Raw genomic sequence first — 22922 nt, forward strand, 5'->3', positions numbered from 1 at the left:
AGGAACACAAATTAGTATTATTTAAGATAGATGGGCTCCCCTGGTGGCTCAGATGGTAAAGAATCTGCCTGTACTGCAGGAGACCCAGGTTCTATCCTTGGATGGGGAAGATAGCCCCTGGAAAAGGAAATGGCAACCCACTCCACTATTGCCCGGAAAATCCATGGACAGAGGAATCTAGTGGGTTATAGTCCATGGGGTTCCAAAGAGTTGGACACGACTGAGTGACTAACACACACACAAGATAGACAGATGATAAGAGACACAGGAGAAGAAAAAATGTGCAGTTCCTCAGGGTTCAGGCAGTTAACTGAGTGTTTAGGAGGGCAACCCAGTCAACTAGAAAGAATGCTAGACTAAAATCAGAAGATCTAAATTTTAGTGTTTGAAATGCCACTACTGGCTTTGGGACCTGGAGCTATTGGCTTAATTTCTTAGACATTTTCCTTATTTGTCAAATAGGTATAGTGATATGTATCTCACAGGACTGTTAGGAAGATTTAAAGATACAATATCTATTAAAATGCTGGCGTCACCAACTCGATGGACATGAGTTTGAGCAAGCTCCAGGAGTTGGTGATGGACAGGGAAGCCTGGTGTGCTGCAGTCCATAGGGTCGCAAAGAGCTGGACGTGACTGAGCAACTGAACTGAAGTTTGTACTATTGAGCATCTGCTTTTTATTCCACAATCATGTGAATGCCTGCTCAATGTACATAGTACAATGAGTATCTAGAGGAACAAAAATAAATAATATACTTTTTCCTCAAAGAGTTCACATATTAATAAGGGAGAAAGAAATTTAAACTAGGAGTTATAATATATGCAATAAGTGCTATACTAGAGGTATTACAAAGGGACATGGAAATACAGAGGAAGGACGGCTGTTTTCCGTAAGGATGTGGCTTCTTAGAGGAGATGATATTACTTTTCAAGAAAAGAAATTCTCAGCAGAGAGAATGCAGACATGGAGATGTTAAGGAAAAAAACCAAGGGAACAGAGGCTAACTCAATGTAGCTAGTGCTGGATACAAGATGAGGCACGGTCTTAGATAAGCCAGATTGAGGCCTGGGTATGGCCACTAAAAGGAGATTGGGCTTTAATCTTAAAATGACAGGAGCTATCAGAGGATTTTAGCAGAAAAGCAACATAATCAGACAATTAGGCAGCATTTCAAGTTAATATTTAAGTCAAAGTTGTGGTACTGACTGTAGTAAGTTTTGAGGTTATTAGGGACAGTTTCTTAGAGATGGTGATATTTAGATGGACTGTAAATAATGAATAGAATCTGGAGGAGGATTTCAGCAAAGCAAAGATGCAGAAGTATGCAAAAAAATAATAAACAGCATGCCCTGTTGAGAGTGGGTGTGGAAGAGAAATAGGAGATAAAATTGACTTGGTAAACAGGAGCTAGTTTATTAAGATGCTTGTGAGAGGAATTTATATTTGCTGAGATAGGCAAAGAGATCCAGCATAGAGTCTTATGTAGAAGTTGATATGATGAAAGTAGTATTTGAGGAAATTTAATAAGGATGCTTTGGAGGTGGAAAAAATTAAAACCAGGGAGGCTAAAAAAATTCTTCATAGTAGTAAAAATGTACAGACCGACAAATATGAAAGACAATATCAAAGGGAGAAAATAATTTAGAGACAGATTGGCTATAAGGATAATAAGAGAGAACAAATCAGAAATGATTCCAAAGTTCCTGAGACGTGACAAAATGTGGTATCACCGACAGTAAGTAACTTGGGAATGAGAGTCCTTTGGGAAATGGCTGTTTCTAAGCCATTTATTGTAAGAAGCACATTTCCTTACTAATAGGACCCTATATTCTAAATCCTAGTCTCTTTCTCTCTTGCAGTTCTACTTTATACAATAAAACCAGCATGGTATAATGGAAGCAACACAGGGTTTGCAGCCAGACTGTCTTGGCTTATGTCCTGTCTCTATGTATCAACATTTCTTTAGGAAAATTACTTATTTTGCCCAAGCCTATTATAAAGTTTGATAGTGATTTCAAACTTTTAGGTTGTTATCAGGATTCAGTGAGATGTAAAATGCTTCCCATATGATAGGTGCTCTGTAAAGGTTAGTTTCTTTCCTCTTAGCATAATTTTTGGTTTGGTTTTGTTGTTTGCTGCCTTGGGCTTCCCTGGTAGCTCAGACGGTAAAGAATAACCTGCAATGTGGGAGACCTCAGTTCGATCCCTGGGTTGGGAAAATCCCTTGGAGGTGGCCATGGCGGTCCACTCCAGTATTCTTCTTGCCTAGAGAATTCCATGGACAGAGGAGCCTGGCAGGCTGCAGCCGATGGGGTCGCAAAGAGTCGGATACAACTGAGCGACTAAGGACAGCCACAGCCTGGGTCATAGCCGTGGCACTGGGGATCTTTCCTTGGTGCAGGGCCTCACTAGTTGTGGTGCGTGGGCTTAGTTGCTCCACAGTGTGTGGGATCTTAGCTCCCCAGCTAGGGGTCCAGCTGGCATCCCCTGCACTGGCAGGCAGATTCTCAACCACTGGACCGCCAGGGAGGTCCTTAAGTGCGGTGTTTAGAGATATGATACAACTGAAGGGAACAAATTCACCCACCTGTGGTTGCTCTAGTTGTATATACCAAAGCCTTTACTGTGATTTATAGTTGCTGATTTTTACTTTTTAAATTTATCAAGATTTCCTCTTGGTAAACATGGTTTTTAAAATCATAGAGATGCTATTTGCTTTATATTTATGAAAAGTACTTCTGTCAGCAGTTCTAATTTTACCTCTGTATTCTTAAATCTTCACAAAGAACTTTTAGGGTGACTATTATTTTTAGTTGTATTAAATTCTAATTCATTTTTAATCAATATTCGTTGAAATATTATTGTGTATTGTGTTAACTTCTGCTCTATAGGAAAGTGATTCAGTTTTATATATATATACTTTTTTATATTCTTTTCTAGGATGGTTTAGCATAAGTTTTAATTCTTAAATAGATCATATAAGTATTTGATGAAAGAGATAAATAGTACAAACTGAATCTGTTAGTAGTTTCACTTACATCCTTACTGTTGTTCTGTGTATGTGCAAGCCTATGTGAGTGTGTATATTTCCTTCTCTCTCTTTTTAAAAATTCAGATGACACCATATTGTACACATAGTTCTGCATTTTGCTTTTTCACTTACTTTGTGTCTCAGAGACTGTTCCAGACTAGAACCTAAACACTCATTCTATTAAATCACTAAATAGTATTCCTTTGTAAAGATACTTCATAATCTATTTAACTTCACCAACTTTCTTTAAACAACACTGCTAATAACAGTTTAGAGTTGGTCTGTGGGCCTAATAGAAGTATTCCTATGGAAAACATTTATTTTTCTCAATAAGATGAATTTTGTTCTCTTATGAAATAAAAACAGAATTGTGTCCTGTAACTAAATTTAAATTTCCTTATGTTTCTTTATCATTTTAGCTTTCCCTTTAAAACAATAGAACCAAATTAATCACTAGCCAATTTTAGTATCTTTATTTGTATCTCACCATATGGAAAGCAGTTAGAAATGGCTACTATAATTCCTTTGCCTGAAATCTTATTTTTTGTTCATTTTAAAAGAAAAATAGACACTTTAAAATATGAATTCCATTTGTGATCCACTTTGCCAGTACAGCATGCAGGGTTTCCCAACCAGGGATCTAACCCATGCCCTCTGCATTGAGAGCCTAGAGTCTCAACCACTGGACTGCTAAGAAATCCCTATATTTTTAAAAATTATCTTTTGAAGGTTTTCTTGCCCATGGTATTAGGGTTTTACAGTGAGCAGTTGATTTCGACTCCACCACCATAAAGGCTTTCTTTGGCAACATGATGTAAATAGTCAATAAAGAGAACTTCTGTTTAGTAATGAGCAGATGCCAAGGGCCTGACCCACAGATGGGATACAGCATTCCTTGGCTTGACCTTAGATGATAATAACGTCATGAAGCAATGAATTGATTTTTGAGTAGAGATGAGGTTTGCGTTATTGAATAGTGACTGTATCATGGTGAGGGAAGAAAAGCTCATATATTGCTAAAAATTAACCTAAAAATTGCTGCCACTAATAATAACCAGTTATCCAGTCTGATTCAGAAGAATTTCACTAGAACCAAACTGCAATGTACTGTCATTGAAACATATGCATAGCCTTGGAAAAGACTGATTAGTAAGGAAGATTTTTTTTCATACCATAAAGGAAAAATCTTCAGAAAATAAACAATTCCCCTTCCCTCTCTGCATGGTTGTGTTGTCATATCACAACTTTTCATTCGAAATAAGAATCTAGTCTATTTTATATTCTTCTTTCCTGAACTTGGGTAAAAGATCTTAAATCATGCCATTAATAACACATAGGACAATAAATATTTGTTAGAGAAATGAAGGTAAAGAGTTCTGTTTAAAGCAGTATAGAATAGAATAGCAACTGTAAAGGCTTGAATCTTTGAAGTCTTGGGTTTGAAAATGATTCTTAGCCACTCCAGTCTTAGTCTTTTCGTCTGTAAAATGGGGGAAATATCAGTACTTAGCTCAAAGATTTTTGTGAGGATCCAGTGAGCTAGTACATGTAAAACACTTAATATGGTACCTGGTGCTTATAACATTCAATGAATGTTAACTATCACTATTTTTAGTATTACTTTTTGATGGTATATTCCCTTTTTTATGGCATCCAGGACATGTTTTTTAATTCACTAGTGATCTTGGAACTCTCTCTGATTTTAGAAAGGCTTTTTTGCTTCTCATTAGAATCATAAGAAAATTGTTTGGGACACATTGAGCTGACAATTTTACTTTGACCAACTAAGATTTAAAATGTTCCTGTCTCTCTAAACCATCATTTAACTAATGTTTCAGAAACAGTGTTGACCAGCAGAAGACCTACAACAAAGCTAAATTTGACTAGTCATTAAGTAAAAGAAACCTGACTCAAATATATTTTCCAGTTAGTGGAACTGGAACTGGATCTCGCCTACTTTCTATCTTTTTTTTCTAGATAAACTCTTTATAGTCCCATAACAGTGTTCTTTCAGACTGTTAGATTAGACTCAATTTTAAAATCATATCAACATGCTGAAGACTTCTGCCAGTTTCATCTTGCTGTTCTAGTCTGTTAGCTTATAATGCTATTCACTGAGTGTTTTACTACAATACTGTGATAGTAGATAACAGGGTACAGAGCCTGTTCTTTTTTTTTTTTTTTTTATCATCTTTTTTTTCAGTTTTATTTATTCATTTATTTTCTTTATAATATTGTATTGGTTTTACCATACACTGACATGAATCCGCCTTGGGTATACATGTGTTCCCCATCCTGAACCCACCTCCCTCCCCATCCCATCCCTCTGGGTCATCCCAGTGCACCAGCCCCGAGCACACTGTCTCATGCATCAAACCTGGACTGGTGATTCGTTTCACATATGATAATTTACATGTTTCAATGCCATTCTCCCATATCATCCCACCCTCGCCCTTTCCCACAGTATCATCTTTCACAGTCGTCTAAGAAAGCTTGTTCAGTGCCACTACCATTAGCACGATATCCCACAATAAATAGAACACCCAAATACAGGATGATGGAGTAAATCTCCAGATGAGACCTTCTTCCCCAGGTAGAGCTATTGGTGCTCGGGATTCTTTCTAATTGTTTTGGGGCCTCTTGATTATGACCAGCAACATGGAAAGCCTCATCTTGAGCTACTCAGTGAGGCCTGATTTCATGGTAATTGAAATCTCTGTAAGCCCGGCACTAATTGATTAGACAGACAACAAACAGCATTTATTTTCTATGGCAAATCTGAAAAATGACAACAAACCTCAGGCGTCTAACCACTCCTTAGTTACAAAAGGAATATGGATCATTTTAAGACAGATGGGCATGAAAGTTGTTATTAGTGTGTGTGTGTTTGTCACTCAGTCATATCCAACTCTTTGGGACCCCATGGACTGTTACTGTTAGTCTACCTGCTCCTCTGTCTATGGGATTCTCCAGGCAAGAATACTGGAGTGGCTTGCCATTTCCTTCTCCAGGCAGAGCCTGTTCTTTAGGTTAAATTAAAGCCAAAAAAAAAGGGGGGGGGGGATTATCTTCAGTTGCAGACTTCAACTGTGTTTTGTACAATAGTTTAAAATATAGGTTGTCATTGTCATCTTTTAGTCACTAAGTCATGTCCAACACTTTTGCTACCCCATGGACTGTAGCCCACCAGGCTCCTCTGTCCATGGTATTTCTCAGGCGAGAATACTGGAGTCGGTTTCCCATTTCCTTCTCCATAAAACATAGGTATGTCAATACAAATGTTTTTTTCTTGTGCTGCTTTAGCATAGTTTTGGTAGAAGAAAAGTAGTCAGCCCAAGATAACAGAAGAATCTCTAAATATCAGAATTGTTTTTTAGTTAATGTCTTTTTGAATGAATGTTAGCTCCATTTTGAAACTTGACCTTCACAGATAGTGATTTTGCATTTCTTTTCCTATTCCTTCATTGGGCCTACACTAATGTTAGGATTCAGTGGAAAATTTTTGAATCCCATCTTCTTAAGTGGACAATAGTTTTCTGTTTCACTCTTTACTCAGCTGCTGTTATTATGTAACAGTATACTTTTCTCTCTTGATTATCTCTAGGTTATGGGAAATTTAATAAGAAAAAAGATACCAAAAAGTCATTATATAATTCAGCCATATTTTCAACATATAAACACCTCCATGAAGCATACACCTCCTATGTAACTGAAGGCTCTCAGATGCTTTTTCTCCTCTTACTGGTTAACACCCTGGAATCTCTGTATGATGTATGTCCCTGTTAGTCACGTTGAGTCCAGTAGCCATGAGGGAAGTAGTTCAAAATTAAGTCAAAGAATAGCATGGAATCCAGGCAGACAGAAAGTCCCTGCTTCTTCAAGGACTCATGTAACCGAGAAAGAAGGAAGAATTCAGCTTGTACCTCCACGTGTCTTTTCATGAGGAACTAGGCGAGTTTAACTGGAGTACTGACCTGAGCCATGGGTTGGGTCCTCAGGGCTCAAGGGAAAGCAGAGTAGTCTTGGACCAGATCTGGGCCATCAGATCACAAGGCCTCCCATCGAGGAAGAGCTCAGCGTCAAGCCACAGACTCTAAAAACCAGTACCACATTTCAAGGAATAGAAGTGGGAAGGATTTATTAATGGGAAACAGAGCCAGGAATCAAGATTGAAGGGGAGGTAATTAGAAAGGGAGCAAATAGGAAGGGTATAAACTAATTACTGCAAATAGGCTTTGTCACCATTCTGGTTTTTGTGGGTTTATAGTTACTTGAGTATCTCAGGTTTGCTTAGATGTACAACAGAGATCTCAGATGGATGTTTTAAACTTCAGCCAAGTAACTGAGATACTTATGAAATGTTTATTTTTACTTGATAAGGAATTTGTATCCTGAAATTTCTCCATATTATGATAGAAATTATTGGAATGTGTGAACAGGCTATTCTAAATAGCCTGTATTTAGTCACTGCTCTATGGAATAGTTACCACAAAAGGGAAAAGAAGTAAGGAAAGTTTTGTGATTACAGGGTTTAAATCTGTAGAAGAGAAATTTCTTCCTTTTTGATCCTGTAAGGATGATGGTAGTGAAATGTTCACCCAGAAAAGCAACAGTAGAAATCCTACTGAGAGAACTTTCTACTTGAAAGCTACCTAGGAGGCTCTGCATTTCATCATTGTCCCTCTTTTTAGTGTGAACAGTAGAGTTCTTAGACATTAGACATGGTTGTCATGAAGTACTAAAAAGATAATGTATTTAAAAGCATCTTGTAAGTTGCAGAGTACTATACAGATGTTAGTGGTTATGTCCTCAGAATCCAGTGCCCTCCAAAACTCTTACTAGTCTTTCAACTCATTTCTTTCTCTGATTTCCATACCCCTATTAATAGCATTTCTTTCAGTCTCTCAAACTAATTCCAAAGCTTAGTTTTTGAGGCCTTTTGTAGAAATGAAGTCTTTTATGGTTCCTCAGTAACTAGATGGACGTCTCTTTACCTTGTGTTCCCTTTCCCCCACTGCACTGATTTTCAGTTTTTGGTTTTTGCATACATATGTTTCTGTTATAATACCACATATGTGTTCCTGAATACTTCACATTCTGCAAAATCATGCACTAAAAATAAACAAGGGTTATGGGAAAATAGGGTTATAAGCAGATCACTTGAAATTTATATAACTAAAAAAGAAAGAAAAATCTACATAACTTTGTAAGCAGAGCCCTAATAAAATAATAACAATCCTAATTAAAATGCTAGCATAGTTAAGTTTCCACTGGCATTTGCACCTGGAGAAGGAAATGGGAACCCACTCCAGTTTTCTTGCCTGGAGAACTCCATGGACAGAGGAGCCTGATGGGCTACGGTCCGTGGGGTCGCAAATAGTTGGATACGACAGCGACTAACACTTAACACTTAGAAATGCACTCAGACCATCCTTTGTGGCTTTTTTTCAACAGATAAGGCCTCAAAAATATCTGCTTCTCATAGAGACTTGTGTCATCAAAATTAAAAGTACAATATGAGGATATCAGTCAGTTTTGGCTGGTGGTTTTGTTTTTCTTTTTGACACAGATAAACATCTTTGCATTCTTTTCATTTGCATTTTCCCTTTCCCCGTGTTGCTTAACATTGTGGAAGGTGCAGCAGTTCTTAAAGCTACAAAGCCAGTTACTTCTTACAAAAAACACTTCTGTTGAATTTTCATCTTTTTTCTTAACATATTGGTGAAGCGTGTTCTTTAAAGAGGAAACTTGTCCCTGACCTTTTCTAAATATTACCTTGCTGAAAAATTACATACAAACCAATATGCCTGCTGTGTTATTCCCATGTTTACCAATCTTGTAGAGCTAAATCACATTAAGAAATGTATTTTATAGCAGAATGAGCTATACTGTTTTATCCTCCTTTACCCCGTTGTCTGTGAACTCACTGAGGCCAGAAAGTGGCTCTAACTCATCTCTGTGTCACCTCCAATGCCTGGCATAGTACCTTGTGCTTACGAGAGTGATCAAAAGTATTTGTTGGCTCTTATTAATTGGTTCTGCTGCATAATAAACATAAATCTATACTGTAGGGAAGTCTCCTTATGGGAGAATTGATAAAACCTAAACATCATTTTGTCTATTTTCCTTTGCTGTCAGTACCTGCCCTCTTAAGATCATAAGTGCTCAATTTACAGATTCCCTGCTGTTACATTTTCATATCTCTGTGAACCATGTTGAGACATACTGTTACATATGATGCTTCTTGGAAGTTAAGCCCGTTCTCCTATGTAAAATCCTACCAACGTGTCTTCGTTTCACTGGTCAGTGACTAACACTGAAAGAAGGCAGTAGTTTCCCAAGTCGACTGGTAAGTTCCCTTGTGTGCTGTATTGACCAAAGCAGTAGAACTAGTGGTGGGAATAACATGTATTCCTTATTTCGGCAAGGAAATTGTAATCTCTCCTACATAAGACCCTGGACGATCTCAGTCAAAGGAAAGAAAAGAGGAAGTAACCATGGTTAAATTCATATTTGTCTTAAGCAATTACAATGAGAATTTATGTCCTTATTTAATTCTTATCTTAGGCAAAAGGCGTTTAATTTTCTGTCGCTGAAACAGTTGCTAAGCCTATGACCTGTACGTTGCCTTAGTAGTGATCTTGAGTACTCAGTCACTTCAGTCGTGTCCAACTCTTTGCGACCCTATGGACTGTAGCCCAAAGGCTCCTCTGTCCATGTGATTCTCCATGCAAGAATACTAGAGTGGGTTGCCCTGCCCTTCTCCAGGGGATCTTCCTAACCCAGGGATCGAACCTGCATCTCCTGTGTCTCCTGCTTTGCAGGCAGATTCTTTACCCACTGAGCCACCTGGGAAGCCCAGTGATCTTAGTCATGCATATCTTAGTCAGATGTATCACTACCATTCAGTAATTCTTAGAGCTAAGATATTATACATCACCCAAGTGAAGGGAGGGTAAATATCAGTTCTCTGTTTTTTCAGAACGTAAAGAGGCTCCTGCAGAACCCCAGAGTGACAGAGTTTGATGCTGCCCGCCTGGTGATGCTTTATGCGCTTCATTACGAGCGACACAGCAGCAATAGCCTACCAGGATTGATGATGGACCTTAGGAATAAAGGTGTTTCTGAGAAGTATCGAAAGGTAACCAGATTTATATGTGAATCCCACCGAACAGGAACCACCTCTATTGTTACAGCCTTTTAGTTCCGACAGATGATGAGTCATAGTGTTTTTACGGGCTTCCCTGGTAGCTCGGTTGGTAAAGAATCCACCTGCAATGCAGGTGACCCCGGTTCAATTCCTGGGTCAGGAAGATCCACTGGAGAAGGAATAGGCTACCCACTTCAGTATTCTTGGGCTTTCCTTGTGGCTCAGCTGGTAAAGAATCCACCTGCAATGTGGGAGACTGGGTTTGATCCTATTTCTGTCCTCTCATGTCTTCATTTCCTTAATAAAGTTATTTTCTTCCTGTTCCCCAAGCAGTAAGAAGTTGTTTCTTTCTCTTTTTTCTTTTTTTTAAAACAAAGCTTGTGTCTGCAGTAATTGAATATGGTGGTAAACGGGTCAGAGGAAGTGACCTCTTCAGCCCCAAAGATGCTGTGGCTATTACCAAACAGTTCCTCAAAGGATTAAAGGTATGTCGCTATGCTTTCCTAAATGCGAAACAGTTGAAGCCCCTGACCCTGAGAGTGAATGAATGTGATCTTCCGAGCAACTTCAGGATTGCTGCTGATTTAGTACTATGTCACTTGAATGAGGGACTTCCCAGGTGGCGCTAGTGGTAAGGAACCCGCCTGCCAATGCAGGAGACACAGGAGATGCGGGTTTGATCCCTGGGTTGGGATCCTCCTGTGGAGGAGGGCATGGCAATCCACTCCAGTACTGTTGCCTGGAGAATTCCATGGAAGAGGAGCCTGGCGGGATACAGTCTATGGGGTCGCAGAGTCCGACATGACTGAAGCGACTTAGCATGCATGCGTGCAGTTAAGTGAAATTAAAGCAGATGGTCTCTTGAATGCTTTTTCTTTACTTTTTTTTTTTTAAATACTTTCTGTATTGGAACAGCATCAGCATTGGCCCAAATAGCTAATAAGGGAATAGTAAGATATTTCCAGGAAATACCCAAGAATAAAAAGGCAGACAGTTTTGTTAGTCATAACTATTTTATTCCATTTGTTTATAATTTAAGGTTTGTCAGGTAATTTTTCTGTGACAGAAATTAAAGATGAAGCAAGCAATTATAAATCTTTTAAAACTACCTATTTTCTTAATATGGCCAAAAGTTAGTTGTAATCTACTAGCCTGTCTTATGTTTCCTGAAATTTTTTCATTTTCCTGAGTGTGTCTTGTCTCTTTTGCTACATAGTCCTTTTCTTTTTATTTACCTATCATATAATATTTTCTCAAAAGAATGAATCAGTGAAGAAATGATAAGGAATTTAAGTAGTTGCATTTTAAAAATTCCTTTATAATAGCCAGCCTTAAATTACAGAATATTTTCATAAGATTGGAACATTTCTATTGATGAAAATAATTAACTAAAATTCTCCTAAAATTCCTGCTTGACTCTTATCCCATCTCTATTGCATGTCCTTTTCTGATATGAGTATCATTAACAGTTACATTGCACCTTTCAAAAAAAATGACATAAGAACCATTTCCCCCTGTCTTAGGGAGTAGAAAATGTATATACTCAGCATCAACCTTTCTTACATGAGACCCTGGACCATCTCATCAAAGGAAAGCTTAAAGAAAACCTGTATCCTTATCTAGGCCCCAGCACACTCAGAGACAGGTAAGAGAACAAAGATATTAATAATAAAAATCAGAAACACTAAGAAAATAGGAAATTTAGGGTACTATAAGAGACTACAACTAAGATTCTATCATTCTACTCTTCCTTTCCCAGTTGTTTCAGTTCTCAGATTCTTCTGGTTTTACATATGTCAAAGTTAGATTTAAATTCCTCTATCAAGCCTAAAGTATTATTTCTTTTGGAATACAGAAACAGATGTTTTGGAGCACTCCAAATACTTGTGTCCTGTCCATAAGTATCAGACTAGTTCACTTATGCCATTTAAGGTTTAGTTCCATGGCATCTAGCAGTTGGAGTTTCAAGCATTAAAGCTGAAAATAGATTTGCTGCTCGATTGCCATCCAGAGCAGGTTGTTACTATTTTTGGCGAGGACTGGACTTTGCCAAATGTGGCCAATATACACACTGAGACCTAATTAACAAAGGCCTTTTGTCACACTGGAGGAAAGGATGGTTTTCTTTTTAGATGTTAACCGAAGGAAGCAATTTTAATCCGGTGGTTTGTTAAGTTTTAATAAAAACAAAACTTGTCCAGAATAAACTTACATAAGCCAGCCTGAAATTTTCAATATACATAAATTCTACCTAGTTATAAATTCTATACAAAAAAAATTTATGTATTTTTTTATTGGGACTACATATTATAAAGAGCCTAATATATGTAACTGAATCCTATTAGATACATTGATTTGAGAATTGTTACCATTGGTATAATTCTTCTATTATTTCAGCTAATTGTAATCTAAGGCCTTGGAAGAATAGTGTTTTATAAATGTAATAAATTTCCAAAAGGAGAAAAATGTTTTGAGGTACATAAATTACTCTTGTATGATAAAAATATATTTTTTCACTTTTTTTTCTTAAAAAAAAAACTGTAGTCTGGTAACAGAACAGAAAAAAATTCTTTTTAAAACTCCAAGGTTGAGAAGCAGAACATCTGGGGTTAAATTCAGACAGTACACTTATTTGGCATCAAAATTTAGAAATGTCAGCAAAGTGGTAAAAAGAAAAGCCAGGCCAAAGCTATTCACCTGAGAGGCTTTTTCAAAAACAGTATAACTGTATTAAATAGCTTTCTAATTAACATGATAAAAGTAAAAATATTGATTTTCTTATGAATTTCATATAAGAATTATTGGACAAGAAATTGGCTAAAGGGATATAATAGATCACCAGAAGAGTGGATGATTAGTTCATGACAGCAAACCTTTCTAATTTGGGGAATTCATTTCCAAATAAATTTCAAAATGATGCTCTTCCAGCAAAATGCACAATTTATCAGTTGTCAGCATTTGTTAAAGCATTTGTCACTATTACCTAAATATATATTAATAATTCAATTGCTTCATCCTTTTTTTATAACAAATATTTGAATGCTTTCTATAAGTCACGAACTATTTATGATGCTGGGGAAGTAGAAGTGAAAGGAAAGGCAAAGTACCTGCCTTAACTTACATGAAGGAGACAGACAGCAAACTAGTAAACAAATAAAAAATATAATTTGAATGAGATAACTGCTATTCAGGAAATAAATAGGATAATAAGCTACAGAGTATTTTGTCGACGTGGGGAGGGCTACTTTAGATGGAGAGAACCTCTCTAAAGAAGTGATATTGAAGATGAATTTTGAATTACTGTCACATAATAATGAGGAAGAAAAGCATCATAAGCAGAGGGTATACTAGAACAAAGTCCTTGAGGAAAGAAAACTTGGCAAGTTCATGGAACAGAAAGAAGTCCAGTGCAGTTGGAGCATAGCAAGTAAGGAGGAAATAAGTTGAGAAGATAAGTAGGGCTGGATCACATGGGGTCTTATAGCCCCTGGCAAAGATTTTGTTTTTTGTTTTTTGTTCTTATTTTTAGTGGCATAGAAAGCCACTAAAGAGCTTTAAACATTCAAATGACATAAACTGAATCATGTATTAAAAGATCAGCTTGTGGGGAGAATGGATTATTGAAGGCAAAGTTAGAAGCAGAAAGACTACTTAGGAGGTGGCTGCAGTAGTCCAGGTAGGAAATGAAGATGCTTTGGATAAGGAGCCTGGGAGCGAAGGTACAATCAATAGACTTACTTAATGGGAGTAGAGTAATGGGACAAGGGTAAGAGAGAAGTCAAGAATAATTCTCAGGTTTTAGAAGGAAATCAAGAGTTTTATTGTTAAAGTGCAGATGTCTCTTAGATAATTGGAAATGTTCAATGCTAAATTGGAAGTCAACAAGATTTTGGTGACTTAAAGCTATGGGATTAGACTAGATCACTCAGGGAGAGAGCATAGAAGGGGAAAAGAAAGAGTCCAGGACTAAGCACTGAATAGAGAATATGGAGTCAGCAATGGAGACTGAAGAAGAGACAGACAGACAGGAGGAAAACCAGAAAAGCTTGATGTCATAAAGATCAAGGAGTGAGTGGTTACCTAAAGACTAGTCTTCTGAGACATAAAAAGTTGAGGACAGTGAAAAATCCATCAGATTTGGCAATATGAAGGTCTTTGATGACTTTATTCCCCAGTTTCAGTGAGTTTGGAAGCCAAATTAGGGTTACAAGAAATAAGATGGAGATAACAGATACATGTATGTAACACTTTTTAAGAAGTTTTACATGAAGGGGGTCAGAAAATGGGATCGTAGTTAGAAGAGACTGGGCTTGGGGGAAAGAGAAATTCTGGAGCATACTTATAATCTGATGAGAATTATCCTAAAGAAAGAGAAATAGGTAATGCAGAAGAGAAAGGGGAAGAGTTGCAGAAGTGAAGTCTGAGGGAGCTAGAACACCAGCAGAGGAGATTTTGATAGGAGCAGAGGTATTTCTTTCACTGTAATAGCTTTGATGGTGAGAACATGGAAACCATCTTGTCTGATTACTTCTATTTTTTCAGTAAAATATAACATCAAGCTATTAAGTGAGGTACAAGATAAAAAGAAAAAACATTGTGAAAATGTTATTTTTAGGCTTGGAATCAAATTTATTTGGGAAATGTAAGTAAAACTTCTAAGCAGGGCTGAGTGCCCATTGGAGTTTTGTGGTGTTAGTTTAAAATACAGCCCATGCGCTTAGTTGTGTGGTTTTTCTCTAGCAGCTTTTAGCTGCATTAGAGTAAATAAAGAGAAGGCTGATAGCTAGGTTCAGCCAGGATTTGGGGAAATGAAAAAAAGGAAGGTATTGGATAGTGAAAAAAGTATTGTTGAATGAATTGGAGGTACTGATGAGGTCAAGGAATTATTTCTTAGTAGAGATATTGGCATAAGTGAGTTGAAAATTGAGGGACTGGTTATTAGAGAAAGAAGCCTTGAATTCAAGATGGAGTGGGTAGCCGTTCCCTTCTCGAGGGGATCTTCCCAACCCAGGGATCAAACCCAGGTGTCCCACATTGTAGGCTGATTCTTTACCAGCTGAGCCACCAGGGAAGCCCTTTTGTATTGCAGATACTTGTAATGAAAACATTCATGTTATAATCATGGGTGTTGGTGGCTGTGAGGGATGGAAGAACAAATCAGTATGGGTGAGGAGACTGGGATGTGAGATGATGTTAAAGTCACTGAAAATCTTGAAAGGAGCAAGAATGAAAAGGAGGACAGTAAACCAGAGTTAAAGTCTTCAGGGAATAAGAGAGTGACCAGGAAAGGAGGTCAAGAGAAAACAGTGCAACTATGTCCTGAGCTTCTGAGACAATGAAAATTGTGAAGAAGTCAAAAAATTGGTTATGAAGCTGTGGTAGGAGGCACAGAAGATACCTCTCCCACCTCCTGGCCCTGTTCTTAACAGAAAGAAGACCGCAGAGGACTTGAAACGACCTACTAAACAATATACTTTTTAAAATTTGCCATATAGATATACTCACACAAGTACACAAAGACATGTACACAAGGATATTTACCAAAACATCATTTGTAGTGGTGGAAAAAAAAAAAGAAAACATCCAGAAACAAGGTAAATATTTTTCAATGGAGAACTAGCTACCTAGATTATAGTATATTACTGTGCATTCTTCTTAAGAAATGGCATAACTCTTCATGGCATGATACCAGAAACTTTCTAAGATATATTAGATAGAAAATCAAGATGCTATAATACCCCTTTTGTGTAAAACTGTATATTAGCACAAATGTGATTGTGTACATAGGTGTATATAAATAAGTCTGAGCTTGACTGTACATATGTTTATATATCTGTGCGGGCTTCTCTTGTGGCTCAGCTGGTAAAGAATCTGCCTGCAATACGGGAGACCTGGGTTCAATCCCTGGGTTGGGAAGATCCCCTGGAGAAGGGAAAGGCTACCCACTCCAGTATTCTGGCCTGGAGAATTCCATGGACTGTGCAGTCCATGGAGTCACAAGGAGTTGGACACGACTGAGTGACTTTCACTCACTCACATATATATATATTCAAGCACACGTATGGTTATGTATACAGTAAATGTATCTGAGAGAATAAATAAGAAATTTTTAATAATGGTTACCTCTGGATATTGACAGTAGTTGAAAAAAAAAAAAAGACAGTAGTTATATACACATCTATCTTTCCCACTAGGTATGAAGTACTTAATCTTGAAGTAAGAACTATGTTTTATTAATATTTGGATTCTTCACAATGTTTAACACAGTGCTTTACATTTAGATGTTCAATAGATTTGTCAGATTTCTTATGTAGCCTTCTGTAGTGGTTGACATGACAAGACTTACAGTTGGGAAATTTAAACTAAAGAATAAATTTGATTAATATTACCAGAAAATTCCAAGCTTTGCAGTTTGCCTGTACAGTCTTTTGACTCTGTGTTCACTTAGCCCCACCCTAAGCTCTAGTCACTGTCTTCACCCTAGATCATCACATTTAAAGCAGTCATTGATTAGAGTCATCTTTATGGTTAAGTCTCATCATGATAGAACTTCTTGGTTTTGTTGTTACTGTAATAGTAGAAGATGTCAAAGGAGATCTGGCAAGAACACAACTTTGCAAAACCAGGAACAATTGTAGAAATGTTTTAGCCCTTAGCTAAGTTAGTGGTTCACCTGTTTGGCAGTGTAGCTATATCCACAAGTTAGGTTTGATCTTTCTCCGCAGATGGCACTTTCACATATCTTATTGAGGCTAAATTTTTTTTCTTGCTCCAGAATTGCTTTTTATCCCTGATAAAAACAAGCAACTTAAACATATGATGAGAAAATGAAGCTATCTGGTCATGCATTCCAAATTTAGTAGAATTCAAAAAGGAATTACTCGTTCACATTTATACCAACTGAGTAGAATCTTGCTTTTGTTTCTATGGAAGCAGCAGTCCTTTCTCATTGGCCTTTTCTGCTACAATCAGTGCTCATATGATCTTTAACCATCTGTAAGTACTAATTCAAAAATTTGAATTTTAGCCATAACAGCACACAAAATAGGTAAAATATTGCCTCTTAAAAGTTTTAAGTTTTTCTGCTTAATAGTTAATGATTTCCAGAAATACTGTATGTGAAAATGTTTTTGTTTATCTTCTAATAAAATTTGTTGTCGTTTAGTCCAACTCTTTTGCATCCCCATAGACTGTAGCCTGCCAGGCTACTCTGTCCTGGGATTTCCCAGGCAGGAATACTGGAGTGGGTTGCTTCTCCAGGGGAACTTCCCAACACAGGGATCAAACCCACGTCTCCTGCTTGGGAGGCAGATTCTTTACCACTGAACCACCTGGGAATAGGATATAAATTGGTTGGTTCTCAGGGTGTCCCTGTATATCTATATACGGCATGAACAGACCAATGTTTTCTAATGTTTGCTGTCTGCATTAATTAATGCTTTCGGTTGCTATGGTGAATTACAGAGCACAGGAAGATGTGTACAAAGAATTGAACCTGTGTATTCCATTTACCTTTAGCCATTATATAAAAATGTTTTACTGTGGGCCTCCTCAGAACATCTACTTTTAAAATTCACCAGAGAAAGGAATTAAATGGAAAAGTGTCAGGGATTTTTCGTTTTTTTATTTTTTTTTTCCGCCGATGTTCCTCCTTAAGCCAGCCTAAGTAGTAGGAAGCACAGGAAAACACTTATTAATATTTTCATAACCAAATGTGACATAATCATCTTTGTTAGATACACAACTGAGTCAAGCTCTATGAGCCTATCCCTGTATGTAAGTCTGTCCTTACATTGATACAACCTAAACTCACAGTTAACCCCACCAATGACATTTTCTTCCCTCTCCAGCAATACAAAAATACTCTGGCACCCTGAAATTATCAGACTGAAGGATAGTATTCTCTGGCTGTGTTAGAAACCCACTTGAATTTATTCCTTCCCAGTTCTTGCCTTTCTTTTCCATAAGAAAGAGATGTACTCTTAAAAAAAAAAGAAGAGATGTACTCTAGAAGCCGGTGATCAGCAGAGGGCAGCTATGGAAAAGCAACGTCATGTCCCAGGATGAGCCTTGTTATTCTCTCAGCTGCTTTTTAAATTGACTTATCAGACCAAGGGACTCTCCAGGCGGCTCATACGGTAAAGAATCTGTCCGCCAGCGCAGGTGGCACAGGGGACTCAGGTTCGATCCCTGGGGCGAGACGATCCCCTGGAGGAGGAAATAGAACCCACTCCAGTGTTCTTGCCTGGAGAATCCCATGAACAGAGGAGCCTGGTGGGTTACAGTCCACGGTGTCACAAAGAGTTGGACATGACTAAGCATGCACACATACATATCAGACCAGGAGCTCAAAACAAAAGTGTTACTGTCTAGTTCCTCTCATCAGTCGTGTGTACCCCTGTAAGAGAGAAACCTACTTCCCTTATTCTGAATGAAGTAATCTGTGTAATTCATGAGTGTTTATTGAAAATAAGCTGCAAGATGGGTCTCAGGCTGGATTCATCCCTTAGTGTAAAGAGCACTGATTATGGAATGTTACTGTAAAAAATACTCACTTTTCTGGCAAAAAATCATTTCAGTTTTGAGGATTTTATTATTTCTGAATACTGTAACTGCCTATACTTTTTTCTCCTTTTATTTTCTAAATACGTAGGCTAATCCTAGATAGTTAGACCTATTGGTAGACCTGCATAGACCAAACTACTGGTAGAGTGTCTTCTTGTCTTCTTGATGGCACATTCTTACAACATTCGATTTTTTTCCCCACAGAACTCATCTTTTTTTTTTTTTTTCATTTATTTTTATTAGTTGGAGGCTAATTACTTTACAATATTGTAGTGGTTTTTGCCATACATTGACAGCCATGGATTTACATGTATTCCCCATCCCGATCCCCCCTCCCACCTCCCTCCCCACCCCATCCCTCTGGGTCTTCCCAGTGCACCAGCCCCAAGCACTTGTCTCATGCATCCAATCTGGGCTGGTGATCTGTTTCACCCTTGATAAGATACATGCTTCAATGCTGTTCTCTCAAAACATCCCACCCTTGCCTTCTCCCACACAGAACTCTCTTTTAATGAATATTAAACCAGTTGAGACTGCACTTGAGAAGCCATTATTATCTCAGAATCAACTGGTACCTTTAGAACCAATATATTAGGAAGAATTAAAAACGTATATCCTTAGAAATTTAGTGATTATTCATGAGGGTAATACTATGGTAAAAGTTGTGGGGACTCCTATCAGTTTTTAAAGTTACAACCAATTGTAGTTTATTTGATCCCTTTCTCATGAAATAAACCCCTAAAGATCCTGACAAGAGCAGAACTTGAGTTTTAGATGTTCGTAGAAATCTTAGAGATATTAGTATTTCTAAGAGAAATACTTCTGTAGAAATATTAGTAAGAGTTGAAACAACACATATCAGATGTAAGAAAAGACAAAGAACCTGCATTTTGCCTGAATATTCAGTCCCCGAATAATTGAGAGATCATTATATTTGCAGAAAAATATTACTATCACCGTTATATAACTCTTCTTAAGCAAATTACCTTTTCCACAAGAAATAGCTGGCCAGTAACTGGAAGCAAAGATGTGTAGGAAAAAACCTTGATAGTGTAGAAAATTTTAGTCATTCGTAGACAGTGATGATGCTTTCCTATAAGTTTATAAAGGATTTTATAAATTTATAGGAAGTTTATAAAATAATCTGGTGTGTAGCCTAAAGCACCAGATTCCTGCTGGATTAGTAACAACCTTAAGGCTCATATCTACTTCTCTGTACTACTAGAGGAGATCATACAAATTATATATTAGGGCCACTACAAATTCATTGTTTCTCACCTCACTTGGGCCTTCAGTGGTACTCAATCAGACTTATGTATCCTTAGATACATAAAGAGAGAAGAGAACCCTCTCTGTCTTATTCACCACATCAGTTTAGAATGTTTGCCATAATCTCCAAGTCACCTAACCCACACAAGTGTTTCTGTTTCACAGTGAAAAAAATTGCATGTGTCAGACATTAGCTCCCTCAGTGTCTAGCCCCATGTTTATAGGATTAGTTAGACGTATCTACCTTTATCATCTTCCTTCATTCTAAAGGAAATACATCCTCTTTTCCTTATTTAGAACTAACCTCTTTGCTATCACTAGTTTTAGACTCCCACTATCACTTCTGAAGCCTTTCTCTGTAATTATTTGCATTGTCTCTCCTTTCTCTTTCTCTCCCTCTCCCTCCTTCCTCTGTATTTTCAGCTTGTCTTCCTCTGATTACTTTCCTGCAGGCTCCACACTTACTCAGGTTTCTCCTGTTAAGTAATAAGTTTAAAGCCCTTGAGTCAGGGTTCTCTTCTAACCTATCTTCCCTTCTCAGTCAGGCTTCTTGGATAAAGTTACTGCCTCCACTCCTCACTTCTTCAGTCCGTATACCCTGGCTTCTTGCTTCACTCTAATACACTGAAACATTTCTTGAAAAGTCGCGTTGCAAGAATATACACCGTGGTCTCTTTCAGTCCTCACTTAGCCATTCTGTGCTTCTTGAAACTCATCTCTTGGCCTCTCCCCTCTGCTTCTCCTACCTTTCCGACAGTCTCCTCCTCAGCTGCCTTTGCTAGCTACTCTTCTTGCTTTTCCTGTAAATCTTAAAGAATCCACTCCCAACTCTGTCTTTTGGTTCTCTTCTCATTCTTCTTGATCTTCCTAGGTAGAATTCATCTATCCCCATGGCTTCAGTTGCCACTTATATTCATGGAAATCACCAGGTCTCAATGTCCAGATATCTGGTGGACAACTCCACTAGGATGTTCCACAGGTATCTAAAAGATAGCATCTTTTTGTCTTCCTTTAAGTCAGTCAGTCTTGCTTTCTTTGTTCTCAAACTTAAACTACTATAGCTAGTCACCAAAGCTGGAATTCTTAAAGTTACCATGGATTCTTCTTTTATCCTCATCTTTCACATTTAATCATTGATCAAATACTGAAGAGTCTACATTTTTTTTTTTTTAGAGTCTACATTTTTTGTATCTTCTATATCCAGTCCTTCCCCTCCACTTCTGGTATTTCTTATTTCCAATTTTTATCACATCTTCCCACAAGTTTTAAGAGTAGCCTTTTGTTCCCCAAATTTTCCCACCAGCAGCCACCAATTCATTCTCACATAGCTGCCAAAATTATCATTCAAAAAGGCAAATCTGACCATGGTAACCTGTTACAGCCCTTCGGTGATCCCCCCATGACCTCTGAGATTCAAGACTCTCCCTCTCTTCCTCTCACTATGTTGTTCAGTGCCTAAGTCATGTCTGACTCTTCGTGACCCCATGGACTGCAGCAAGCCAGGCTCCAGTGACTTTCCAGGCTCCTCTCGTTATATCTCTAACTTATATGCTTCACACCAACCATAGAGGAGAAATTAGGATGACTCTAAAGTTTTTGTCCTAAGCAAGTGAAAAGATAGATTGGCCATCAGCTAAGATGGGGAGAGCTATATGTGGAACAAGCTTGGAGGAGGAGATTAGGGATTTGAACTTGCTGAGTTCAGATATAAACTAAACAGCCAAGTAGAAATGTCACATAGATACTTACGTCTAGCATTTCGGAGAGAGGTCTGGGTTAGAGAGAGAGATTTGGGAGTCATCAGCAGATAAATGTATTCTAAACCACAAAACTGAGTGCAGTCACCCAGGGAAGTGCAGTTCAATAGAACTTTCTACGATGATGGAAATGTACTGTATACCCATGCTATCTAATAAGTAGGCTACTAGCTACATATGACTGTTGAGCACTGAAATAAAGCTAGTTACACTGAAGAACTGCATTTTAAATTTTATTTTAATTCATTTAAATTTAAATAGCCATATGTGGCTAGTGGCTACTACGTTAGACAGATCCAGGGAGTAAGTGTAGATCAAGAAGAAAGGAGGCCCAGTGACTGGGTTCTGGACATTCTACCATTAAGAGGTCAAGGAGGTGAGATGAGACCATCATGAGACACTGAAAAATGTAAACCAACAAAGCAGGAAGAAAACCAAAACAATATGATGTCCTGGAAACCAAGTAAAGAAAGTATTTTGAGGAAGACCAAGTGACCAACTTAATTTAAAAGGACCAGAAGCCTCAGTAACACACAGTACTCACAGGATATGGCAAGTAGGCACTTTCCTGAATTGCTGGTAGAATGACATCAGTGGAGCACCTTGGAGATAACTACCAAAATGTAAAATGCACAATATGTCCACACGGCTATATATAAAAGGCAGTTTATAAACTGTGTATAAAATACATATTAAATATATACATATATACGCATGTGTCTTATAATAAAAATATGTAAATTTGTGAATACATGTATATACACAAATTTATACACATAGTATCTCTGAAAGGATATACATAAGAAATGAGTAAGTGTTTGCCTCTAGGAAGAAACTGGGGTGCAAGAGGACTGAGGCGATCTGAAGAAAGCTTTTTTTTTTCTTTTTTTTTTATAATATACCCTTTTTTGTGTTATACCATATGCAAACATTTATCTAGTCAAAGCCAGATATTTTATTTTATTTTGGCCATGCCACACAGCTTGTGGGGACTTAGTTCCCCTACCCAAAATAAATCAGGGCCATCTGCAGTAGAAGCACAAGAGTCCTAGCCACCAGACCACCAGGGAATTCACCAAAACAGTATATTTTAAAATTTAAAAAAATGATTGTAGAATATATAGCACATAATATATAACACATAAAG

The 22922-nt window shown here is 37.7% G+C and overlaps 1 protein-coding gene across 3 annotated transcripts in view; it reads left to right on the forward strand.

Moving 5' to 3' along the window:
* VPS45 (vacuolar protein sorting 45 homolog) overlaps nucleotides 1-22922 on the forward strand; it is a 66650-nt gene that overhangs the window by 15124 nt on the left and 28604 nt on the right. The window contains exons 11-14 of one of the 3 annotated variants that reach the window (XM_070467280.1): nucleotides 10017-10175; nucleotides 10562-10669; nucleotides 11708-11829; nucleotides 11944-16374. In XM_070467280.1, the coding sequence (XP_070323381.1) occupies nucleotides 10017-10175; nucleotides 10562-10669; nucleotides 11708-11829; nucleotides 11944-12085 (531 nt within the window). In that variant the 3' untranslated portion in view covers nucleotides 12086-16374. Of the gene's footprint in view, nucleotides 1-10016; nucleotides 10176-10561; nucleotides 10670-11707; nucleotides 11830-11943; nucleotides 16375-22922 lie in introns of those variants that run through there. The other 2 variants (XM_070467279.1, XM_070467281.1) reach the window with 2 other exon arrangements.

Source organism: Odocoileus virginianus, chromosome 5 (assembly GCF_023699985.2).
Source record: "Odocoileus virginianus isolate 20LAN1187 ecotype Illinois chromosome 5, Ovbor_1.2, whole genome shotgun sequence".
Classification (NCBI taxonomy): domain Eukaryota; kingdom Metazoa; phylum Chordata; class Mammalia; order Artiodactyla; family Cervidae; genus Odocoileus; species Odocoileus virginianus.